We start from the raw sequence: 22,085 nt of genomic DNA on the forward strand, positions 1-22,085 counted from the left end.
TTCTTAATTGGTGGCACTGGTAGGATGGAACCATTTCTTCTTGAAAGGAAGGGTGGGGGCGGCATCGGACTGGGAGTCAATTCAAAACACTTTTAAGACACACTTTGGAGACTAAATAACATTTTGAATTTCATATTGATTGATTCTTTTCCAACAGCCAGGAGTGGCAACTGGGGGTGAAGGCATTTGGTAAGGGTAGCAGCTCCCACCCTGTAAAACAGCCTATGTGGAGAGTGTGCTGATATTGAAAACCCATAAAACATTTACTGTAGAACCCCGAACACCTGGTCGCATTATGTTTAGATACTTATCATTAATCATGCTAAAACATACAGTATACTGCCAAAGAGGATCTCTCTGGGCACCATTCAGCACAGTGACGAGAACCTTGAGGCTGATGCACCTGAACATGTTTGTTGCAATCTATTGTTTGCAACAAGCATAAAAGTGGAGCGTAAAGCTGTTCCTGCACTGAAAAGCTCCATCCATTCATTCATTATCTACCACTAATCTGGGGTCAAGTCATGTTGGCAGGAGCTTTAGCAGGGAAGCCCAGAGTTCCTTCTCCCCAGCCACATCTTACAACTCTTCCGGGTGGATCCCAAGACGTTCCCAGGCCAGCCGGGAGATATAGACATTTCAATGTGTCCTGGTTCCTCCTGTCACTGGGACGTGCTCGGAACACCTTACCAGGGAGGCGTCCAGAAGGCATCCTAGTTGGATGCCCGAGCCACCTCATCTAGCTCCTCTCAATGTGGAGGAGTCGTGGCTCGACTCTGAGTCTCTGCTGGATGACCGAGCCTCTCGACCCGTCTCTAAGGGAGAACCCGGACACCCTAAGGAGGGAACTCATTTCGGACCTCTTGTGTCCAGGATCCTGTTCTTTTGGTCGCAACCCATAGCTCGTGACCAAAAGGTGAAAGCAGGAATGAAGATAGACTGGTAAATGGAAAATTTGGGCTCAGCTCCTTCTTCACCACGACAAGCCGATAGAGTCCACATCAAAACAGATGCTGCACCGATTCAACTGTGGACTTCCCGCTCCATCCTACCCTCACTCGTGGACAAGACCCCAAGATACTTAAACCCCTCCACTTGGGGCACAATCCCATCCACTGCCTGGTGAGGGCACTCCCAAAGCACCACCCAGAGAACTACCCTAGGGACACGGTCGCACGCCTTCTCCAAGTCAACAAAACATGTAGACCAGTTGGGTAAACTCCCATGGCCATTCAAGGACCCTGCTGAGGGTGGCTCAAAGGGAAATGAAGATTACAATCAAGAGGCAGAATGACAGGAATGGATGTGTGCAAACTCAGTGAAAGAGGTGGACCAGGCAAAGTGAGACTTTACAGGGAACACGCCATCTATGTGGTTGGAGAACAAGTAGGAGATAATCCTCTTCACCAAGTGACGCAGAATTAGTCCGTCCAAACACCTGCACCGATTAATAACTGATTAATTGGTTCGAGCCATTAACTTAAAATTGTCCAAATCCTCAGATGTTTGCCCCGTGCAGTAAATATTCTCTGATTTGTCGTCAAGTCATGAAAGAAGACTGCTTATGTTTTGTGTTGAATCAAAACAGGCCAGTTGCAAATATCAGCTTTTACGTTGGAAATCAATGATTAACAGTTTTCTCTGACATGTTACGGACTAAATAAGTAACTGAATTATAATCAATTTATGGGAAGGGGGGGGGGTGTAAAGCAGTAGCATGGATTACCTGCAATTTAGTTTCAAACATTTACTGAAATGTTCCTTATTTGGATATGATTAATTATTAAACAAGAATGATTAACAGTAATCAGTCAAAAAAAATTGCAATCAACATTCATGCGCTATTTTTACTGAAATGGGAAACAACCTATACCAATATTCACATACCTGTATATCAGACACGGTGCATTTTCCTCTTGACCGCAAAATTACATGTGTTAAAATGACCAGACACTCTGAAATTCCTGATCAATGAATGAAAATTTCGGTGCACACCCACACACACTTTACTTAAGTGGTGACAATTCATTTTTCAAAGAATAAGACAACCGTCATTTGGCAAACAATATAAAGCAATTTTAACAGTCACAGTTTAGTGTTGACAATTGCGTTAAAGGAAAATCGACAACTATTTAATGGTACAATGAAACAAAGAATCCAATGTCACATTCCTTCCTTGAATGATGTGTTGTGTGTCATGTTACTTAAACGATTAACATGGGTCAAAGATGTACTTGTCACGTTGCGAGGTGGTGGTGGACCCTAAAAAGCAGGCAAAAGGGAGGAGCAGGGTGTACTTGACAAATTGTATTAACTAAATCCAAAACAAACACAGTCCATAGTATCAAACAAAAATCTTGACTCAAGCTAAAACTATCAATAACCGAAACATGACCAGAACAAACATGACAGCAGCAAACACAATGACCCGACAATGAGTGGTCGGGTGGGAGTCCTTTTGTACAGCTAATTAGATAACGACTAACAGGTGTGCAGCTGCAGGGAGAGCCCTACAGTGCCACCTGTTGGTCACAAACCGAAACATGACAGTACTGTATTACTTTTTGGTGCATACTCAAGACATCTTTATTAAATAGGCGAGCAAGCATTAAGTTTGGACAGAAATGGAGCAATTTAGTCATAAACATTTCGGAAGGAACAATATCAAGGTCCCTAAAAGGCTTCTGACGATGCTATCTCAAGTGGGTTTAAAAGCTTGAAACCCAATTATCATTTCGTAACAGGACAGCAGGAGTGTTTGGCAGGTTGTTAGTCTGTGAAGGCTTGACTAATTAACTTTGACGCAATTCACCCCAACACGTAAAAACTCTTGTTATGAAGATTTGGGTTTTATCAGTGCCGTGTAAGTCAGGAGAAAATTGATTACCTTGTACCACTGTTCACCATGCAATAAACACGGATTAACAATGAGATTATCTTGACTGTGTGTGTATGCTTAACATTTATTTAAAGTCAAGTAAAAAATAAAACAAAATAAAGAGGACTCATAGAGCCTAAAATACTACTTAAAATGTTTAACATGGAAATCCAGACATACACTAAAGGTTTTTTTTACATCCATTTAGCCACTCGTGGTGACTTCGGTTTGGAAGGTTTAAGCAGGTTCAGATTTCCTTCAGAAATGCTCCTCACGACTCTCTGAGGTTTGTCCTTTCCTGATCCTGAAGAGGACGCATAACATAGTATTTCAGAATAAGTCACTGTGGCTGCGCTTTGGTCACTCAATGTGGACCAAAACAATCAACAAACACTGTATTGCATATGAGCCATTCTAAATGGATACTTACTTGAAAATGTCGGTACCCTCATTGGTCTGGTGGGAAAGGGGGTTTTCTTAACACGCTTTGGTGCGGACAGGTTTTCATCTTTCTCCCTAAGAGAATGAAAGGGGCGGGGGAATCGTGTAACAAACAGACAGCAACTTACCATAAGACATGACTATAGTAGAAAGTATAAACAGTGACATTTATTCTGCAATGTAATATGTTTGCTAATATTCTGATCCTGAGAACTGCTTTTCCCAGTTGATGCTTCATTACTAATACCTACAAGTATGAGATAATTAACTAACCACCACTTATTTGATGGAACTTGACGGCTTTACACTGCATGATAGTGCAAGTGACATTCATTTGATCCAAGAACACAAAAGGTCAGAAATTTTCTGTTTTAAAAGTTATCAGTTTGAAAGAGAGTTGAATGTGGGGTAAAAACAATTCACGGACTGCACTTTATTGATACATTCGTGAATTCATCTTTCCCCTCAGTTTGTTAGTCTTGGGTTGTTTCCAAGCTGGCTGCGAAAGCAACTAAACAATTACCTGTTGATCTTACGCTTTCCTCGCGCAGCAGACGTCATGCCCATGTACGTTGGATTGGCTTGTCTCACTTCTTGTAAGGAGGAGATCTGATGTCTGCACACAGTTAGCTTCCATTAGCGTTGCAGTACCTTTCTCATCAAACTCAATGCATTCATCATTTAACACTCGCATGGCAGGAGATCATCATAGCCCACCCTGGGGGTGGGGGTGGTTAAATATTTTGCACCCCCTCCCTTAACCCAGCGAGGTGTGCCGCACGATTCAAGAGCAGTCAAGAGAGTCATTTAGACGGTTCCAAGACATCCTTTCTGTAGCCTCTGCAGGAAGTGCCACTTGGGATAAAACATTCCATGCATAATCCTACAGAGTAAATCGTAATCTCTACCAGTGTTACAAAGCACTTGTTATTGCAGGGCCAAGTTAAAAATAGATCCGCCCCAAATATTTTTTATTTTTTTAATCATCACACCAAACCTTTCCACAAAAAAACTGTTCCCTTGCAAGAAAAATCCCCAGTCCAGACTGATGAAAAATCTGAGCAGTCTGGGAGCAACCAAGAATGCTTACTGAGCAGTTCATTTAGTCATCAGATATATTGATTTGTTAAATGTTACTGAATTATGAAGGTTGGTCTTCCTTTTCCATCGATGCATCTTTTTTAAGTTTGCCTAACACAGTGCCAATCTAGAAATGGGCTGTCTGTACACTAAAATATTACTCATATGTTCTTGTCAACTGGTACCCTCTAATTGGGTTGTTAGTTAAACGCAACATTAACTCATTTTGTTCAACTAACTTTTCCATTGTGTGTGTATTTTGAGGATGTGATCCATTTTGGATTTGAACGTGGTCATTCTCTCTGTTCTGAACGGCTGCATTCATTTTCAGTTGGTATGCCATTTACCGCATTTAAGTAGGAATGATTGAGGAAAAGAATGAAACTTTCTCACCGTTTGGTAGGAATCTGCTTGGTTTCATTGGCTTTGGCGGGATTGTTGAGTTGGGTTTGACCTGAACAAGCCACTGACTTCATTGCCTGAGAGGGGCCGGCATTGCTTATGATCGTTGCATCTTCATGTTCAACTTCAAAGGTCATATTGGGATCCGTGCTGGTGGACAAACTAAACTGAACACCTTTTGGAGCAGGCTCCGGTGTGCACTGGAGAGGAAAGGTGCCCTCCTCAAAGTCGTGGGAAAAAGTCTTTGGGCTTTGTTGTGGCAGCAACACCGAGAGATTTCTTCGAACGGGCCTTCGGGGAATTACGTCTTGCTGCAGGTTTGGAGGACTTCTGCTACCTAAAACCCCAAGCAAACCAAAACACTGAGCAGGAAGGAGTGAACGCAAATCATTGAATTGTCTGAATTTATAACACGACGTCCCAACTTCATTTGAATTGGGTTCGTACGAACTGCAGATGGAAATTTTCACGTTCTACAAAAAGAACACAGAAGTATCCAAAAGACATCAGCATTTATTTAACTCCTTTGTTTAATTCCAAGCATACTTGTTTTAGAATGGCCTTCTATTGAAGATAAAACATTTTTAGGATCCTCATTTTGCATCCAATAGTATAGTTTGGTAGAAATAAAAGGCTTAAGCAAACTCAACAAAATAATTTGTTTTTTTTCCCTTTGGAAACTAAATAAGTACTGTACTTCATTTAAATGTTGTTTTTCAAATGTAATTCTAAATTTAAAGGTTGAAGTGCTCTTCTAATAATACTTTTTTTTCACTGTTAATTTCTATTTGGTCGGTGGCTCAAAATATGTGCGAATGTGCCTGGCGTCAAGTTTCATTGAGCTTTTAACACCCTGATAGGCAAACCACGGAAAAAACCAGGAACAGTTTTTAATGCTTCTGGTTAGATGAGGGTTAAAAAATAAACATCCCTCACGCCTCAATAACGACAGCTTACAATCGTGTGTGAAAATGAAGGCGACATTTTTCAGGCCTAATGTGTAAATATGATCTGTGAAAAATAAATAAATAACCAGCCGTCTCTGGCCCCATTATGTTAGAGTTTAAAGAAATCGTAATGTCCAAAGACATGCAACCAATCAGAGAGAAGGCGTGACTAAGGAGAAGTCAATCATTTGCAAATTCATAGAAGGCACAACCCCACAGCTTCACGCTGACCTGTTAGCCTGGGCTTCAGGAACTCTGCTGAATATATGGCGGAATATCAATTTTTGTGAAATATGCAAACATTATTTTTTGCATTGATTGCTCCTTTGCCAAAAACTGGGTAGACAGTGTGTGTGTTTCTGCACAGCAGGTGAGTTTATCACATGATTTATTCTTCGAATCCAGCGGTGTCAAACTCGTTTTTGTCGCGGGCCACATTGTAGTTACGGTTTCCCTTGGAGGGCCGTTATGAATTTTGGGAAACCATATAAATGTTTAATCCCCTCCACATATTACATACACAGCACACAGCAAATTGATCAATCATTATTTTTACAACCAGAAGTCAAGAATAATGACTGTTATTGCGGATTACATATGACAATTTGAAATTTTGGTTCAGACTTTAGCAAGCATCATGGAACTTGACATGCTTCATTTGCTTTCGCGGGCCACATATAAGGGTGTGGCAGGCCAGATCTGGCCCCCGAGCCTGGACTTTGACACCAGTGTACTAATCGATTGTACATTCTGAAAAAATAAAACTTCAAGCTGATAACAACAGTACCACTCCATTGCAGAAAAGTCATGCTACGAACAAAGCAGCCATAGCTATCGTCTAGTATTGTAACAAAAACACTTGCTATCGAGTGAGAGAGAGAGCGAATGTGTGTGTGTGAAGGGGGGGAGGGTCTTGATTTTATGGCGTGGGTACAACACATGATTTCCATTGAAGAATTGATAAGCCCTATGCGTAGTTTAACTTTTTATCTATTAGAGGATAGCTTGCTATGAAGTTGATGAGAGATTGATAATTGCAGTTTCACAGGGGAAGAGAGTACTCAATGAGAAGTCCCAGAACAGATTGTGTCTGTCGGGACCTCCACTGGAATGTTTCATGCTACTGTTTGCTGTCAACCCGGGCGGCTATCACTTGGCCGCCAACACGAGCTACTCTTCCGCTAACAGGGCATGCCAAACATGCTCAACATTTGAATTACCCCATAAATTATTGTTAAGCATCCTTCCCTTAGAAGGCATTATATTAATCCAAGCTACTAATACTACCGTTTTCCTCATCAGAATTAGCCCACATTCTTAAACTGCAAAGATGTTTATTTAAAAATGTTCACTTTTTGCCCGTGTTGAATTGCTCCAAGTAGGTTTCGAAATATTTGGAAAAAGTTTTGCAATTAACTATTTTGTTTTCATTATTTACTGCAAAATATACACTCACTCAATTAATGATACTGTCCACTTAGCAGCACCTCTATAAAATCAAGATGGTATCACTTTTGTCGAATCGCAAATGAAAAGGGGGTCAAAGCACGGTGTGTCTGCCTCATATGATGAAGGCCAATAAACTCATTTTTCTGCGGAGGTATGTTGAGGCTGGACACGAAAGAGGCAGTGAAAAAGCAAAATACATATGGGCTAAATGTCACTTTCTCTATTCTAATGTTATAGTAATCAAATGTGAGCGTCAGAAAGTTTTCTGAGTGAGGTGAGGACATGAGCAATAAATAGCACATTTGTGTGACAGTGAAATGATTCCTTCCGATAAAAGGCAGCAGAATTCCTTCAATCACATATTTTTGGCTTTGAGGGGATTAATACATGCATGAGTTGCTATTTCTGGTGGAGGCAGCACTGAATTAGGGTCGCCTGGTTGCCGCTGCATGTTTTTTATAGTGCGCCTTTTCTGGTTGGTGGAGCTGGGGAATTTACGTCTGCTGACGTTTTTTTCCTGCCCTGCTGTGGATCTGTATTTTCATGAATGAAGCGCAAGAGGGATTGGGAGTGTTCAATGCAAGACACAGAGTGTGTGTGTGTGTGTGTGGGGGGGGGGGGGGGGAACAAAAAAAAACATTTCCGGGTGGAAGAGAAAGGCAAAATCAGAGAATGGGACGTGAAGCAACGTGGAAAAGTAAACATGGAGGGATGGTAGAAAAACATAACAGGAAAACAAAAGGAAAGCTTCCAGACACAAATGGGGGGACAAATAAAGACCGCAGAGAATCTGCACATAACCCGAGAAGGACATCAAATGGAGACACGTTTTTAATCCTCTGTGAAGCACCGTCAAAGTCTATTAATAGCCAGCCAGGCAAAGCGTCAATTCCCCCTTGAAACCCATCCATCCATCCTTCCCTCTCTATATCTAACCACATTTGATTGGTTTAGCAAATTGAAGGGAGGAGCTCTTGCACACATTACGCTGCAGTGCCTATCATAAGGACTGAGAGAGTCGGACACCGACAAAGCAGCATCGGGGTGACATCAGAGCAGTTTGTCGAATGCCACCACTTAAGAAGGGATGTTTAGTATCGCTGATGACACTGTGAATGACTTGCATTCTTCTACCCATAATGTGAAAACTAGAAGACCGTGACAGTGGAATTAGGATTTACAGGACAGGTTGGAGAGATTCAAGACTGAGTCAGTGAATGAATAATTGAGAGGGATGCAAAGAGTTAGGATTTCATTAGCGCAATGAAAAAGTGGCTCCGTGTTCCCAATAATGGAAACTGGAGTGATTAACAGTTATATAAAGACTGTATATCTTACATGGAAATTTACTGGTATGCTTTTTTGATGTCCTTTCAAAAGTACATGCATGCTTACTGTACATTCATGCTCCGAAAAGTAATGCTGCTTTGAACACGAGGAAGTGAAAAAAAGAAAAGAATTCCATGAATATATATCATGGACATCTTAAATGTGTGGTGTAAAAGAACTTGTTTTATCATTTTGGAAATACCTAATGTATAAAGATGAGATTGTTTGCAAATATACTAATGGAGAGTATAGAAGCTAAAATGAATAGTTTGCAGGCTGATGAACTACAATGGAAAAGGCTGTCCAAGTTTTAACTATAACCTTTTCAAATCAGATATTTTATCAGATTAAAGTAAAAACGCACCTGATTCGGTTTCATCAAGGTATTAACCTCATGGTGATATTATTGCGATATCGTGGGAAGCGCACGGTATTCCAGAAAGCCTCACGGTATTGATGGAGTGGATACGCACACGCAGGAGAACTTACACCTGTTGTTCTTGCTGGTCGAGTCCTTCTTGAGAGGTTTTACTTGTTTCTGTGAGTTTTCCGACAGGTATTTGTCCAAAAGACATCCGCAAATCATATACGGACCGAATGCATTTCTGTCCCTGTCAATCCAATGTTTACATTTGCATACCCCCAAAACGGCTGCAGCGCTAGGCATGCAATGGACACAATAACAAAACTGCTCACTGAGAAATATCCTGTTCGCTAATTTGATAGTATGTCATATTTATTCATTTTTAACATGAAAAGTGCGATACGGCCTACCAACAGTGATTCCTTTGTTTAAGTCCAAAATTTTCAGTCGGAAACACAGGAACAGTCTTTGAGTAAACATAGGTACGGAAACAGCAGAGTAAGAATAAATAAACCAATTAAATTTGCCCAGTCATCGCGTCTGATCTGGTGGGAGCGGCGAAAGGGGGCGGGGTGACTCTCGCCTTATCGATTGTGAGGTGACGCAAGACAGGCATAGCCCCAGGAGGGAGGTACGAGGTGCATTCCAAGTGTTCAATGTGCCCTCCGATTCAAATTTGTTTTATTTTTAAATGTATTTCTTTATTTTGTTTTTATTATGTAACTTTACTATTTATTTATTTTATGTAACCCAGTGACAGCCGGCACACCAGGCATTTTGTCCACATTATGTCTGCATTCAAATGCAGTAACGTGGGCCAGACAGCTAATAATCAGTCTATTTCTTGTGATGTGGTCACAAGGGTTACGCAGCCAATACAGTGCGTGTATACTGCAACAAGGAAGTGGCGCGAGCGCTATGCTAAGCAAAGTACCCCCCCCCCCCCCCCAAAAAAAAACTAATGTTGAGCATAATGGCGAATTTGGTACAGAGACAAGACCACGATGACATCGAGTCACTTTTCCTACCTCAGACCTTATTCCGGGGTTTCGTGAATACATTGAACGAAAGCTTGGAGATGGTTTAGCATGGCTTAGATTTAAATAAGTCTTTTTAAAAATGTAAAGCTTTCTTATTCCTCATCATTGAGGAGATGATTAGAAACTCTGAGAGGAACGGCTATATTTAGCCGCAAAGCCAGTCAGCTGCAGCGCACGGAGCTCCGAAGCTAGTTTTGTACACGTTACCTCGATTGGTTGGTAGAGGTCAAATCTTATGCTCGCCAATTACAAACTTAGAGACTTGCAATATACCCCGCACGTGGCATCTCGTCAATTCGGAAACATTTCCAACCTCTGCGGAACAGATAGGAACTACCCTAAACAAAATACTGCCATCCTGGACCACTTGACATAAAACTGTTTATTCCGCAGTTGAAGGTAAAAAAGTATTTTTTGCTCAATCGAGGAATACAAAATGACAGAGCCCAAATGAGATATAAAAAGCAAGAAAACTTACCTTTTGAAAATGGGGCATTTTTGATTGACGATTTTGTCCGCCCATCTGCACCTGTGTTTAAAAAGAAATACTCATAGTGATTCTCACTTCCCACCACATTTCAAAATGCGTTTTTTTTTGTTCAATGAAAGACTTCGAAAGACTGATGCTTTTGATCTCTTGAGAGGATTGCCAAACACAGATGGGTGGTTGCACCAACACGGTCTAGCCTTTTGGGTTTTTTCCGAGCCAACACCTTACGCTTTCATCTCACATATCAATAAATCTTTCAAATCGGAAGCAAGGACGACATCCACTACACTGCTCTGATGAATTTGAACCATCTTTTTGCAAAGCATTCCACTAACGGCACGGGAAAGCCACTCCATCAACATTGGTGGCCTTCGAAATGCATGTCTTGGTTGCTTCATTCATAGCTTCAAGTCTGACTGTGGCGTAATTATCTACATGGGGGCATAGCATGATTTTAGCGAAGCAGAATGTCAACTTTTAAGCCTTTTGAATATAAGCCACACTTAACCTCTAACATTTAAATGGCGTGTTGGCGAATTACCCATAGTAGACACTGGACTTTGTGGACTTTGTACAGAAGTAAAAACATGAGCGATGACAAAAATGAAAGAAAATAAAGAGCACGAAGACTTACTGCAAGGGCTACTCTGGAAGTAAAGCAGTTTTGAGAAAGACAGGATGGGTGCCAATTCGCCACAGAAATCCTTGGCTTCTCCTTTTGTTGTTCCAGTCGATGAACCTTGGACGTCTTGGTTGGCTTCAGCCTGGTCTGCCCAAGCCACACTTCTCTCTCTGAGCACAAGTTGCTTCAGCTCATGGGTTTTCAACTCATCTTGGGTTCCAACAAGCTCAGTGTCACACATGGCGGCGTGGTATCGACCATAAGAGGACAACAACACATTCACCATTCTAGAATTCAATACAGAATGTTGCAATTAGATTTGCATTACAGAGCAAAATGCACAGCCGTGTACTGCTTTCAAGTCGAACCGACATACTTTTGCATGCGTTTGTTCTCTTGATCCTGAAGTGCAGTGATTTTGACCATCTGCTTGATGTGCTGTTCCAGATCATTCACCTTGAGCTCCAGTCTGTGACAATGCAAGTCCTTGTCTAATACCTTAAGAAGAGAGTTGAGACCAGGTTAATATAAATTAACTACAGAAAATATAACAACTCAACTCAAACTCAAGACATGATAAATTGTCCAAAGCTGGTCTGAGATGCTCTTGTCAATGCTTTTCTCCGTGTTTTATTTGAAAGTCTGGAAGCAGTGGATAGGAGGCAGTGGGGGGTTTGGGGACTCTGACGCAAGAAAACTACGAAACAACATCAGCGAGAACATTTGACTGCTGAGCGCGTCATAGTTCTGGGTCAGTTCTTGGAAGAAAGGATAATGAAGAAAAAAAAACATGAACATGGTTTTAGGTAACTGGCTGCTGTGTGAGGGCCGAGTAAAGTGTATTGATTTATTCTCTTCGGTGGTCCACGAGTGAGCTGGAGAAATAAAATGAGCACGGTTCTAATTACTGGGAGAACAGATGTGAAGAAAACAAAGACAGTCACGACACCAGTAGAGACACGGCCTCGCTTCTAAAGTAAACAAACAAAAAACACCAAGCATTGAGTTTTAAGGATGCATCCTATATCGATTAGTTTCCCTTTTTATATCATGCTCATTTGTCTGCTCCGATTTTTAAAAAAAATCCATTGCACCGTATTACATTACAGACTTAGTAATGTGGGCATTCGGACATCATTCTTCCTTTGATAAGCCCGGCAAAATCGATCACTTGAATTTACACGAAAACCTGTCAAATGATATTATTATGAACATAATGAAATGACAAAGAAGATAACCAGGGTTACCCTGATGACAAAGGTGATACTAACCTCAAATGCCTGATCATTCGACTTCAACAATTTCACCTCATTCTCGACACGGTGAAGCCAGCCATCATTTTCCTGAAAGTGCATTTCTGCTTCTTTCATCCGTTTACGAATGCGCTCCTGCTCGGAGCTTAGCATCGCAATCCTGCGCTCGTGTTTACAAGTAGCCTGTTGGAAAAGAACAATGTCAGAGAGAGGAATAAGAACAACAGAAGATCATAACATCTGGCTTTCATCCAATCATTGTTTTTTGTTGTTGTTCTTTAAAAAAAAAAAAGCATTATGTGCATGTTGAACACTGGTTGCTGGTAATGGTATAAGATAGCAACATCAATTCCTGTAATTTCAGAGACATTTCTAGAACAAAAAAGATGAAATACAGATTGAATTTAAATTTGCAGAATATGCTGCATTCTGCAAAACAGCACGTCAAAGTGGGACTAAGATTAAGACTCAGTTTGTGAGGAAAGCAAGCAACTCTGGATCAGGACTCACTCAATCCTGCTGTGGTGTAAATTACCGGCCCAGACTACTATAGAAGGCAGCAAAGTAAAATGATGATTCAGCAATTGCTTTCCTGCAGGGATGATGGAATCTGGAAAGCAGTGTAAGCATCCGCTACCTTGTCAGTCTTTTCGTTGGCAAAGATGCATTGGACCTGCAGGTTGTCCTGCTCACTGTAGTGCTGGCGCAGCTCATTCTCCTTCAGTCGTCTCTCCAGATCCAGCTGCTCTCTCCTGATTTGGGCACGGTTGGAGAAGACTTGCTGCAGAGATTTAGACACCCTAGAGAGAGAAAAGAGTGATGACTGACTTCAACCTTCAAAGAGCCGCCTTTGCAAATTTTACGGGCAAAAAGGAAGACTAAGTCTTAAACATTTGAATCGGAATCATGATCATATGTTATGGAAAGCTTAAGGTGGTCTTATACAGTGACAGTGACCGTAAATCTATACGGTTTTAAAAATATATTTGTCGGAAGGGAGTGAGATATAAGCAAGTACCGGTAAATAAAACTGGAGAGCGGTCGCTGAAATGTGACTGCACTCTTCAATGAAACTCGAGTGACGTAGGAGACGTGGCCTCGCTAGACTGCTGAATTTTTAATGGTGCGAGAAGCGTGCATGCTCTATTCAGAGCCTCTCACTGTGCGAGTTGTGAATTCTGATGCCAGTGAATGAAATGTGTGGGAGTGAGACTCATTCAGCTTTTCTGTGTCCTCCGGCCCCCCCAGCCCAAATACCCTGACAGATGCCACTGTAGCCCTTAAAGATAACATCTCCAGTAAATACAACAGCAGATCCTCTAATGGATGCAACACATGGAGGAAAAAGAAACACTCCACACTCAGTAGTTTCAAAGCAGATCAATTAGCCCCACGTGTGAATACGATAAGAAATACACACCCCCTTCCAAAATTATTGGAACAGTAAAATAAGATGAATATGGGATTTCCAGATATTTACACCCTGCTCACACAACTAAGACGATAAGACATTCATTCATTGTGATGAAAAACACATTTTAAGGGTAGCAATCGTATTGGAACACACACTTAAAATAGATTAAAGTTCATAAAGATGTCATATTTTAATTGCAAATCCGATGGTTCCAAAACAGCCAACACGCCTCTGACCGAATGGCAGCAAACTTTACAGTTGGGCAGTCTAAAACTCTCCAATTCTTGACACCAAATCCGAACAATATATCAGTTTGACAACAAAAACAATGCAAAACCATGAAAATAGTGCTTACCTGTTGATGTCTGCTTGTTTCTGGGGTGAGATTGTGTGCGCCAAATTTTTGTCCTCATACTCTTTCAATTTTTGCTTCAGCTGCTCAATCTTGAATGAGACAGAACATTGATTTACAGTCATGAGAAATGATAATATTGTTGAATGAAAAAAAAAAAAAGGCAAGGGCTGGGCATTTATTTACCTGTTGTCGTTGCCTCTCACAAATGACTGCATACTGGCCAATGTGACTGTCCAGGCTGATAACATTGCTTTTTAGCTGATTGGGCAAATAGGAAAATAAAACAAACAATAAAATGATTTACAGGATAAAAATGGCAATATGTGTATCCTATCTTAAAACAGAGTGTACAGTATATGCCATCTTATGACATCATAGTTGAATACATACTGAAGATTTGATTTCCTTGGCCCTGTTGGCATATTTCAAAGTGTTTTGTGTGTCGTCATACGACTTGGATGAGGGGCTGATGTTGGCTATCATGACAGTCCTGCAGTTGCCTCCCAAAGAGTCCTTGAGTATCCGGGTAAGTTTGCTGTCCCTGTATGGTATATGAGCCTTCTTGCTCTAAAGCAAATGGAAATAATTGGCATGAGTCCAAACGTTGCTATGATCAAGGATGTTTGGATTAATGTCAAGTGAAAATAAGATAATCGTTCCATTCTCAAGTTGACATTAGATATACAGTACTGTATTTGAAAAAAGGACAGGCCGTCGTAAAGGAAAGACACTAAACGAGAAACACGTTCAAAATAACAGGCATCTGGAAAGCTTCACAAGAGATCTTTGAATTGATAAAATTGAACAAGACCCTTCCTTGCTAAAAAGATTCACAGTCGATTATTTTTTGGAAATTTTTCGGAGGGGGGCAACCCCTGCTTCTTTTGGAAAAAAAACCATTAGTATTATTGTTTTGGGGGGTTACACCTCAGAACCCCCCCAACTCTCTCAATTCGTAACGTGGGTTTCAATGATATGCAGATTTTGGCTATTGGTGAGCTGGTTCAGTTCTCATCGGCCGCGAATAGTGAGTGCCCACTGCACATGAGAAGAACACTTTGCCTTGCTAAAAAGCTGTGATCTGCCCTTTGCTCCATATGAACACCGACATGTAATGGGTTCATACTTGGGTCAAAGCAGCTTTCCACAAAATTCAATTTTTTCAGGGTCAAGTACTTTTTGTATAATCCTTCTGACAGGCAGACAGACCGACAGCAAAGCAACATGGGCGGCTGAAAACATGATGAAAATGAAAAAGGATGAGAATGTGGACTTAACCCAGTCCCCTCATTGCTTCCATAAATAGAATGTAAGGAAAGGATGCTTACTGAAACTATCTACTCCAAAAGACCTCATACAATTATTTTGGCCATTGACAAATAAACCACTTGACAACAGAGATCAATACAATTATATGCAACATGCTCGATACTCACTCACTTGGGAGTAAATAGAGAGTACTAACCATAAGATTTTATTGGACTTTTTCTGCATGGCCGAGGTCTCATATTGTAACAGCAACAGCAGGTGACTTTGAAAAACTCAGCTATAAAGAAGGCGTGTGGGAAATTTGAAATTTTGTTTGTACACAAACCGTAGTTGGACCTCTCGAGTACCTACCCACCAAGAGCGAAATTCAACAACCAAAGTTGCTTAATACATAGCTACAAATTAGCTAGATTGGCAACACGAAGTAGCGGCAGCTTTTGTCACAATGCCTTAGAGCCGACCCTGTTCATTATGGAAGAGGTAAGAAAGAAGAATTTTACTGTACTTTTAATGTGTGTGTGTGTGGGGGGGGGGTGCTTTACATTAATTGGCTTCATGTATGAAATATGACACATGAGTTCTTGTTGACTCAAATTGGCAATAAATTGTACAAATTAGACAACTCACTTTGGGATTGGCGAGAGCATTTATAACATTTCCCAGGGCGAGGAGTGAGCGGTTGATGTTAGCACCTTCACGGAAGCGTTGCCCTTTGGCATTGGTAGCACTGGCTCTTTCTGAGCCTGCCAGGTCTATTAGGCTCATTTTGGCCACGCACACATTGGGATTGAGGCTAGCAGCCTTGTCCTGCTGTCGCAAATATATCTGGAAAAAAGTAACAGGTTATCATTATGTGAAGTTTATTTGTGACACTTATAATGAAGTAGCATATGATTATTCTGAATGTGACTTTTAAATCTTTAGATGATATTTCATCGTAAAATCTACCCATTTGGGCAATTTAAATACCTGGAACACGGCATGGGACCTGGAAGAAGTGGCATTCATATCAGTCGGATGTTGCGTCCTGTTTCGATTACCAGAATCCAAAGCCTGGAGAATGTTCTCGGCGGATTTTGGCTGTGCAAAGAAGACATCATTCATGAAGTGTGCCCAGGACTATATACACAAACTACATGCGTATTTCCAATTTCGAGGTATGAATTAATATTTTTTTCCCATGTAGCTTCAAATTGCACCATTCGATAGAATGCTGAGACATTGTTCACCAAACAATGTGCCGACTAACCTGGTGCAGTGTCAGGCCCTGAACCACAACTCCTTTATCACTGTCCTCTCTTACTGCAAGAGGACCTGCATTAGCCAGCAAATCCCTGATCTGCTCATTGTAAACCTGTGGTTCAAAAACATCAATGTTATTTAAGGATTAAAACCGACCACAACATCACAAAAGATCATTTGACAAAGTTTGACCAAAACTGTTCCGGCAGCACTTCCGAAAAGACTGGACCGGAATCCAAAAAGTGGGTCAGATTCTAAGTTGCCCCTTTCTCACTGAAGTTGGTGCAACAATTTACCTGTTTTCAAGATAGTACCAAAAATAAATGAGACAATTAATCGACATAAACTCTTCAAATACATCTATAGACTATCCATAGACACCTACAACATGAAGCAGTTAGGGAGGTGGCTATGAATGTGTCAATGAACTAGAATGGGCTATTTTTTTTTGTGACCGTGTGCAGGCACGCACGCACACACACACACACACACACACACACACACACACACACACACACACACACACACACACACACACACACACACACACACACACACACACACACACACACACACACACACACACACACACACACACACACACACACACACACACACACACACACCAGGTCGGTAGGTTGGTTGGGGGGGGGGGAAAAATGAGCACCAACCAACAACCTCCGGTGCTCATTTGAGAACCACTGAGCATCTTGTCTGTCTTCTTACTGTTACAGGAGGCCCTTTGGTGAATTCACTGACAGCTTATGTGACGATTCAGGAGGTATGTCAGAGAGCGTCAGCCGTTTGCACTTGACAAATGCACTAGCATAGGGGTGTCAAACTCATTTTTGTCACGTGGCACATCGCAGTTATGGTTGCCATCGGAGGGCTGTTATGCCTGTGAACCCATTTAAATGTATGAGCGCCTTGTGGTGTCACATATACACAACAAATGGATAGCTCATTTTGAAATCAGAAGCCAGTAAATTATTTGCACAGCTAATTTGAAATTTAATTGAAAGGGGCGGGTTGTAACAAATCCCATGTCAATCGCAGTGTTCAAACTGAAGACATTTTGCTAGAAACAATTGTTGTCGACACACAGGATGTGCCTTTGAGGGCCACTTAAAATGATGTCACGGGTCAGATCTGGCCCCTGGGCCTTGAGTTTGACACCATGCACGAGTTGTGACATGGTTTTATATTCGACAAAAAAAATTGCATATTTTACAAGTGACTGTGCTGCCAGTCTCATTTGTAGTAAAATATTTCCATATACCGTAAATTCCGGATTACATGCCGCTACTTTTTTTTCCACACTTTCAACACTGCTGCGTGAAATATGAAGCGGCTTTTCAATTTTTTTTTTCCATCGCGGGAAAAACATGGACCAATAAAATGAATGAGTCTTTCACTGAGGTCCAATGAGATTGTATGACTAATCACAACTTCCGCTCTTTTTGCCAATGAAATTGTATGATTACCGGTAATCAAAACTTCCTTATTTCAGTCTTTCTTCTAACCCTGATCAACACGGAGAATACCAGACGAAAAGCATATGATGCAGCTTTTAAACTAAAAGCGATCACTCTGGCAGTTGAAGAAGGAAATCGAGCTGCCGCCCGTAATCTTGGCAAAGACGAGTCGATGGTGCGAAGGTGGAGGCTCCGGCAAGAAGAACTGAGCCAGTGTAAAAAGACAACCAAAGCTTTTAAAGGTGGGCCGTCGTGGTGTTATAGATTCATGAAACGGAAAAGCCTGTCTTATTTGGGCACGCACGACGTTGTGTCAGCAGCTCCCTCCTAATTACGAGGACAAACTTGCTTCGTTCCGCACATTCACACAAACAAAGATAGTGGAGAATTCCATCAGCCCAGATGAAATAATAAATATGGACGAAGACCCTCTTACATTTGATTTGCCTCTCACTCAGACTGTAATTAAAAAAGGTGACCCCCCCATACTGAAAACAAGCGGCCACGAGAGAACACATTTTACCTGTTTTGAGCCGCGCAGCATCGGGCCTAAAGCTGCCAACGATGATCATTTCTAAGCGGCTGACTATAGAAATAATTTCAGATATCTTTTCCCATTTATATGATTTGCATTATTCTATTTAAAGCCTAGTGGGCTGCAGTATTTCTCCTCGTAATTACGCAAATGCACATCAAGATCTCTCTTTGTCTGGCCTCTTATTATGCGTTTCAGCGTAATTTCGTTGTGCAAATGCCTTTATCATGCTCATAAAAATATGGAGATTATTTTAACCTTAAGAAATTTTGCATTTTTTTTCTGCGGGGGTTCAGCGGGGGACCGCGTCAGCGGCCTCACCCGGAGGCGCTCCACGGCGGCAGGGACGCAGAAGCGAACCCCCGCCTACTCATTGGCCAGCGGTTTATAGTACGGTGCGGCGCATATAATTACAAAATTGATTTTTCTTCATAAATCTGAGCATGCGGCTCTTAATCAGGTGCGGTCTGTAGCCCGGAATTTACGGTAGCTTTGGAGCCAACATAATTTAATGTGCCAACCAACCACCTGTTGACTTCTGCTCGGTGCTCAAAGCCAAATATGTGATATGTATTACCGGTAAATAAAAACAAATGTTTGCCATTAAGAAAAAAATAATAATAATACTTTTCTTTTTACACAAAAACAGAACCCAGCCCCATAAATGAAGTGCACGACCTTCTGTTGCTTAAAACATAGTGGTTGTTTGACCTTAGATTTAGTCCCTTTCAGTCAGGGGTGCCACAGCACATGACTCACACGATACGTTTGGCACAGACTTTAGGCCGGGTGCCTTTTCTGACACGACCCAGTTACAATAAAAAAAACTAAACTATCAGTGTTGCAGAATTTCTAGTGTTCTAAATGTGATTTCTATCTCTTATTATTTGCTTATTCATTTAGAAATATACAATACGCAAATGCATAGATGATCAATTAATTACAGTGCATTCCAAAATAAATCAATTCGACACCACCACCTAACCCATGGGAACAGGTTTTTATGGCAAAGATTAAAGAACAAAAGAAAAATCACCTCAAGATAGGAGACAGCAACAGAAAACTCTTTCTCCTCCTTAGCCTCGTCCATGCGTTTAAAAAGGTCATTCATGGTGCGGTACATGACTCCAGGCTCATCTGGTGTTCCTAACATGGTATGTGTTTTGCCTGCTCCAGTTGCGCCATAGGCAAAAACTAAAACATGACAAGAAAAAAAAGAAAAGAAAAAAGAATATATCAATAACCTCACTCAGGATGCAGCATAAACACAAACTGATGTCTTGCTGTGGAATTCCGTGTTTTAAGAAAAATAAAAATAAATAAAGAGGAGGGGGGGAGACGGAAGGAAGCTTAACCTAAACTACCGGTACAAGTTCTCAATGATTTTGATCAAAACTGGACCAAAAACATATTTTCCAAGAGTGTACATCTTTCATCAAGGAAAAGTTTTGGAAGAAGTGGCATCCTCTACAATCACACTGTCCACCCATCCATTTTCTAATCTGCTGATTCTCACAAGGGTCGTGGGCATGCTGGAATTTATTATCCCAGCTGTCTTTGGGCAGTAGGCGAGGTACACCCTGAATTGGTTACCAGCTAATCGCAGGGCACACATAGATAAGCAACCCACGCTCACACTCAAACCTCTGGAAAATTTAGAGTGCTCCATTAACCTGCCACGCATGTTTTTGGAATGTGGGAGTACCTGGAGAAAACCTACGCAGGCACGGGGAGAACATGCAAACTCCACACAGGAAGGCCGGAGCTGAAATCGAACCCCACACCTTTGCACTGTGAGGCGGACGTGCTAACCAGTTGCCTACCGTACCCCCAATCAAACCGTGAAAGGGTAATTGTAAGTTTACTGTATTTAGCATCTTTGATGACATGATAACTTGCCCGATGGCTTTTCTGAGCTAATTTGCACTTTATAAACAAAAGAGCTGTCGGCAATCATTTTACATCAAGAGATTGATATTGGACATTAAACTATTGCTTTTAACCTATTAAAAACTTGTCACAAATAAATAAACAAAATAACAAAATAAACAAAGATGATGGCATTTAATTCTATGATACTCAACATTTAGAAAAAAAAGTTAACACTATGGATTGTGTCTCATTACCTGTGCAGTTGAAGCCATTCATGACACCATCCAACACTCCTTTGGTGGTGTTCTCAAATACATCGTCTTGCGTGGAATTCTCTCCAAAGACATGGTCAAAAACAAATTTAAGGTCTTTGTTGGCCCTCTTGTTGATGTTCCTATTCCGAACTCTTTGGGAACCAAAACAGGATATGTCCTCTTCTTTTGGATCAAATACCAACATGTGTTTATCAACAACCTGGACCACCTTGCGAACATTTTCATTCTTCTCATTCTCATTGGTTGGTCTCACCCGAACGACCACTTTCACGTGGCTGCATACATTACTTTCCATTGTGTTTCCTCACCAGGTGACTAAGGCGTTACTGCAAAGAGAGGGGGGAAGCATAGAAACAACAATGGTGATACGTATAATTAAATGGATTTTGCGTTTTGAAGCTACTGAGCTTTTCGACACGCACTGAGGGAAGCAGTGGGCAAAGCTTTAGCATTTTGCTGAATGAAGGGTGGAAAGGCTGGAGATGGGTGTAACGTGTTGAATATTAGCAGATATGATCAAAGGTTTAAATGTCCGCGTTCTTCTTCTCGAAACCTTTTTGAGAAAGACAGTTAACCCATACAATTCTCCACTGTGATACTAAAGGTTTACCATTTCTCATAATAGGAAAAAAAAACTTTAAAAACGGGCCACTTTGCATACACAGCCCAAAATGTAGTTCATAGGCGCCCATAATAGAGTAATTTTAATTCGGACACGTTGAGCAGTGAATCGTTCCATACATACAGTTTGAATGAACATAACATCACTGCAATATCTTTATCAAAGCTGTTCAATAATTAATCTGGATCGCGAAATTAATCACGCTTATATTTGTGTCAGTAATTTCGTCTGTGCTGTATGTTGCACAGCGCATATTTGACAATAAAGCTGACTTGACTTGAGAACCATATTGATTTCAAAGTCAAATAATCAGTACCGATTACCAGTGTGTATCAAAACATTACTGTTTGCCGTAAAGTACCCACAATACAATGTTTGAACAGCGTAAATATGGGAAATGTTGGAAAAATGCAGAATCCGACATGGAGACGGTAAGCTAACAATCTTTGCACGTAACGACGATAACGCTAAAGTCAAATTAGCAACGGTTGCCTTTCGTGTTTGCAGGAACTGCCTAGGACATAGACTTACCTTGTTTGTCAGGGAATACTTTCATTTTATCACGACTGCTTTATTTCCACAAGAGCCCCACAACGTTGGTATATCGTAACCAAGTAAATTGAGCTTGAAAGAAAGCTAACATTGACAAGACAAGCGCCAATATTTTCAAAAGCAACCACTTTTCCTCGGTGGATGCAGATTGGGTGTGAGCGACCGGTCATTGGCCGACC

The 22,085-nt window shown here is 41.2% G+C and overlaps 1 protein-coding gene across 1 annotated transcript; it reads right to left on the minus strand.

Moving 5' to 3' along the window:
* Positions 1–2,292: 2,292 nt before the first annotated feature.
* kif18a (kinesin family member 18A) lies at positions 2,293–22,036 on the minus strand. The gene is made up of 18 exons (XM_086107433.1): positions 21,886–22,036; positions 20,712–21,058; positions 19,622–19,779; positions 16,583–16,687; positions 16,303–16,413; positions 15,961–16,158; positions 14,455–14,631; positions 14,248–14,322; positions 14,065–14,153; positions 12,933–13,095; positions 12,314–12,478; positions 11,419–11,540; positions 11,055–11,329; positions 10,409–10,459; positions 4,793–5,138; positions 3,843–3,935; positions 3,309–3,394; positions 2,293–3,182 (listed from the first exon to the last, which is right to left on the minus strand). Exons 2-18 carry the CDS (start codon positions 21,025–21,027, stop codon positions 3,073–3,075), a joined length of 2,640 nt encoding a protein of 879 aa, XP_085963559.1. The 5' UTR covers positions 21,028–21,058; positions 21,886–22,036; the 3' UTR covers positions 2,293–3,072.
* Positions 22,037–22,085: the final 49 nt, after the last annotated feature.

This window comes from Hippocampus guttulatus, chromosome 3 (assembly GCF_054856545.1).
Source record: "Hippocampus guttulatus isolate MCC_2025c chromosome 3, RoL_Hgut_1.0, whole genome shotgun sequence".
Lineage (NCBI taxonomy): Eukaryota > Metazoa > Chordata > Actinopteri > Syngnathiformes > Syngnathidae > Hippocampus > Hippocampus guttulatus.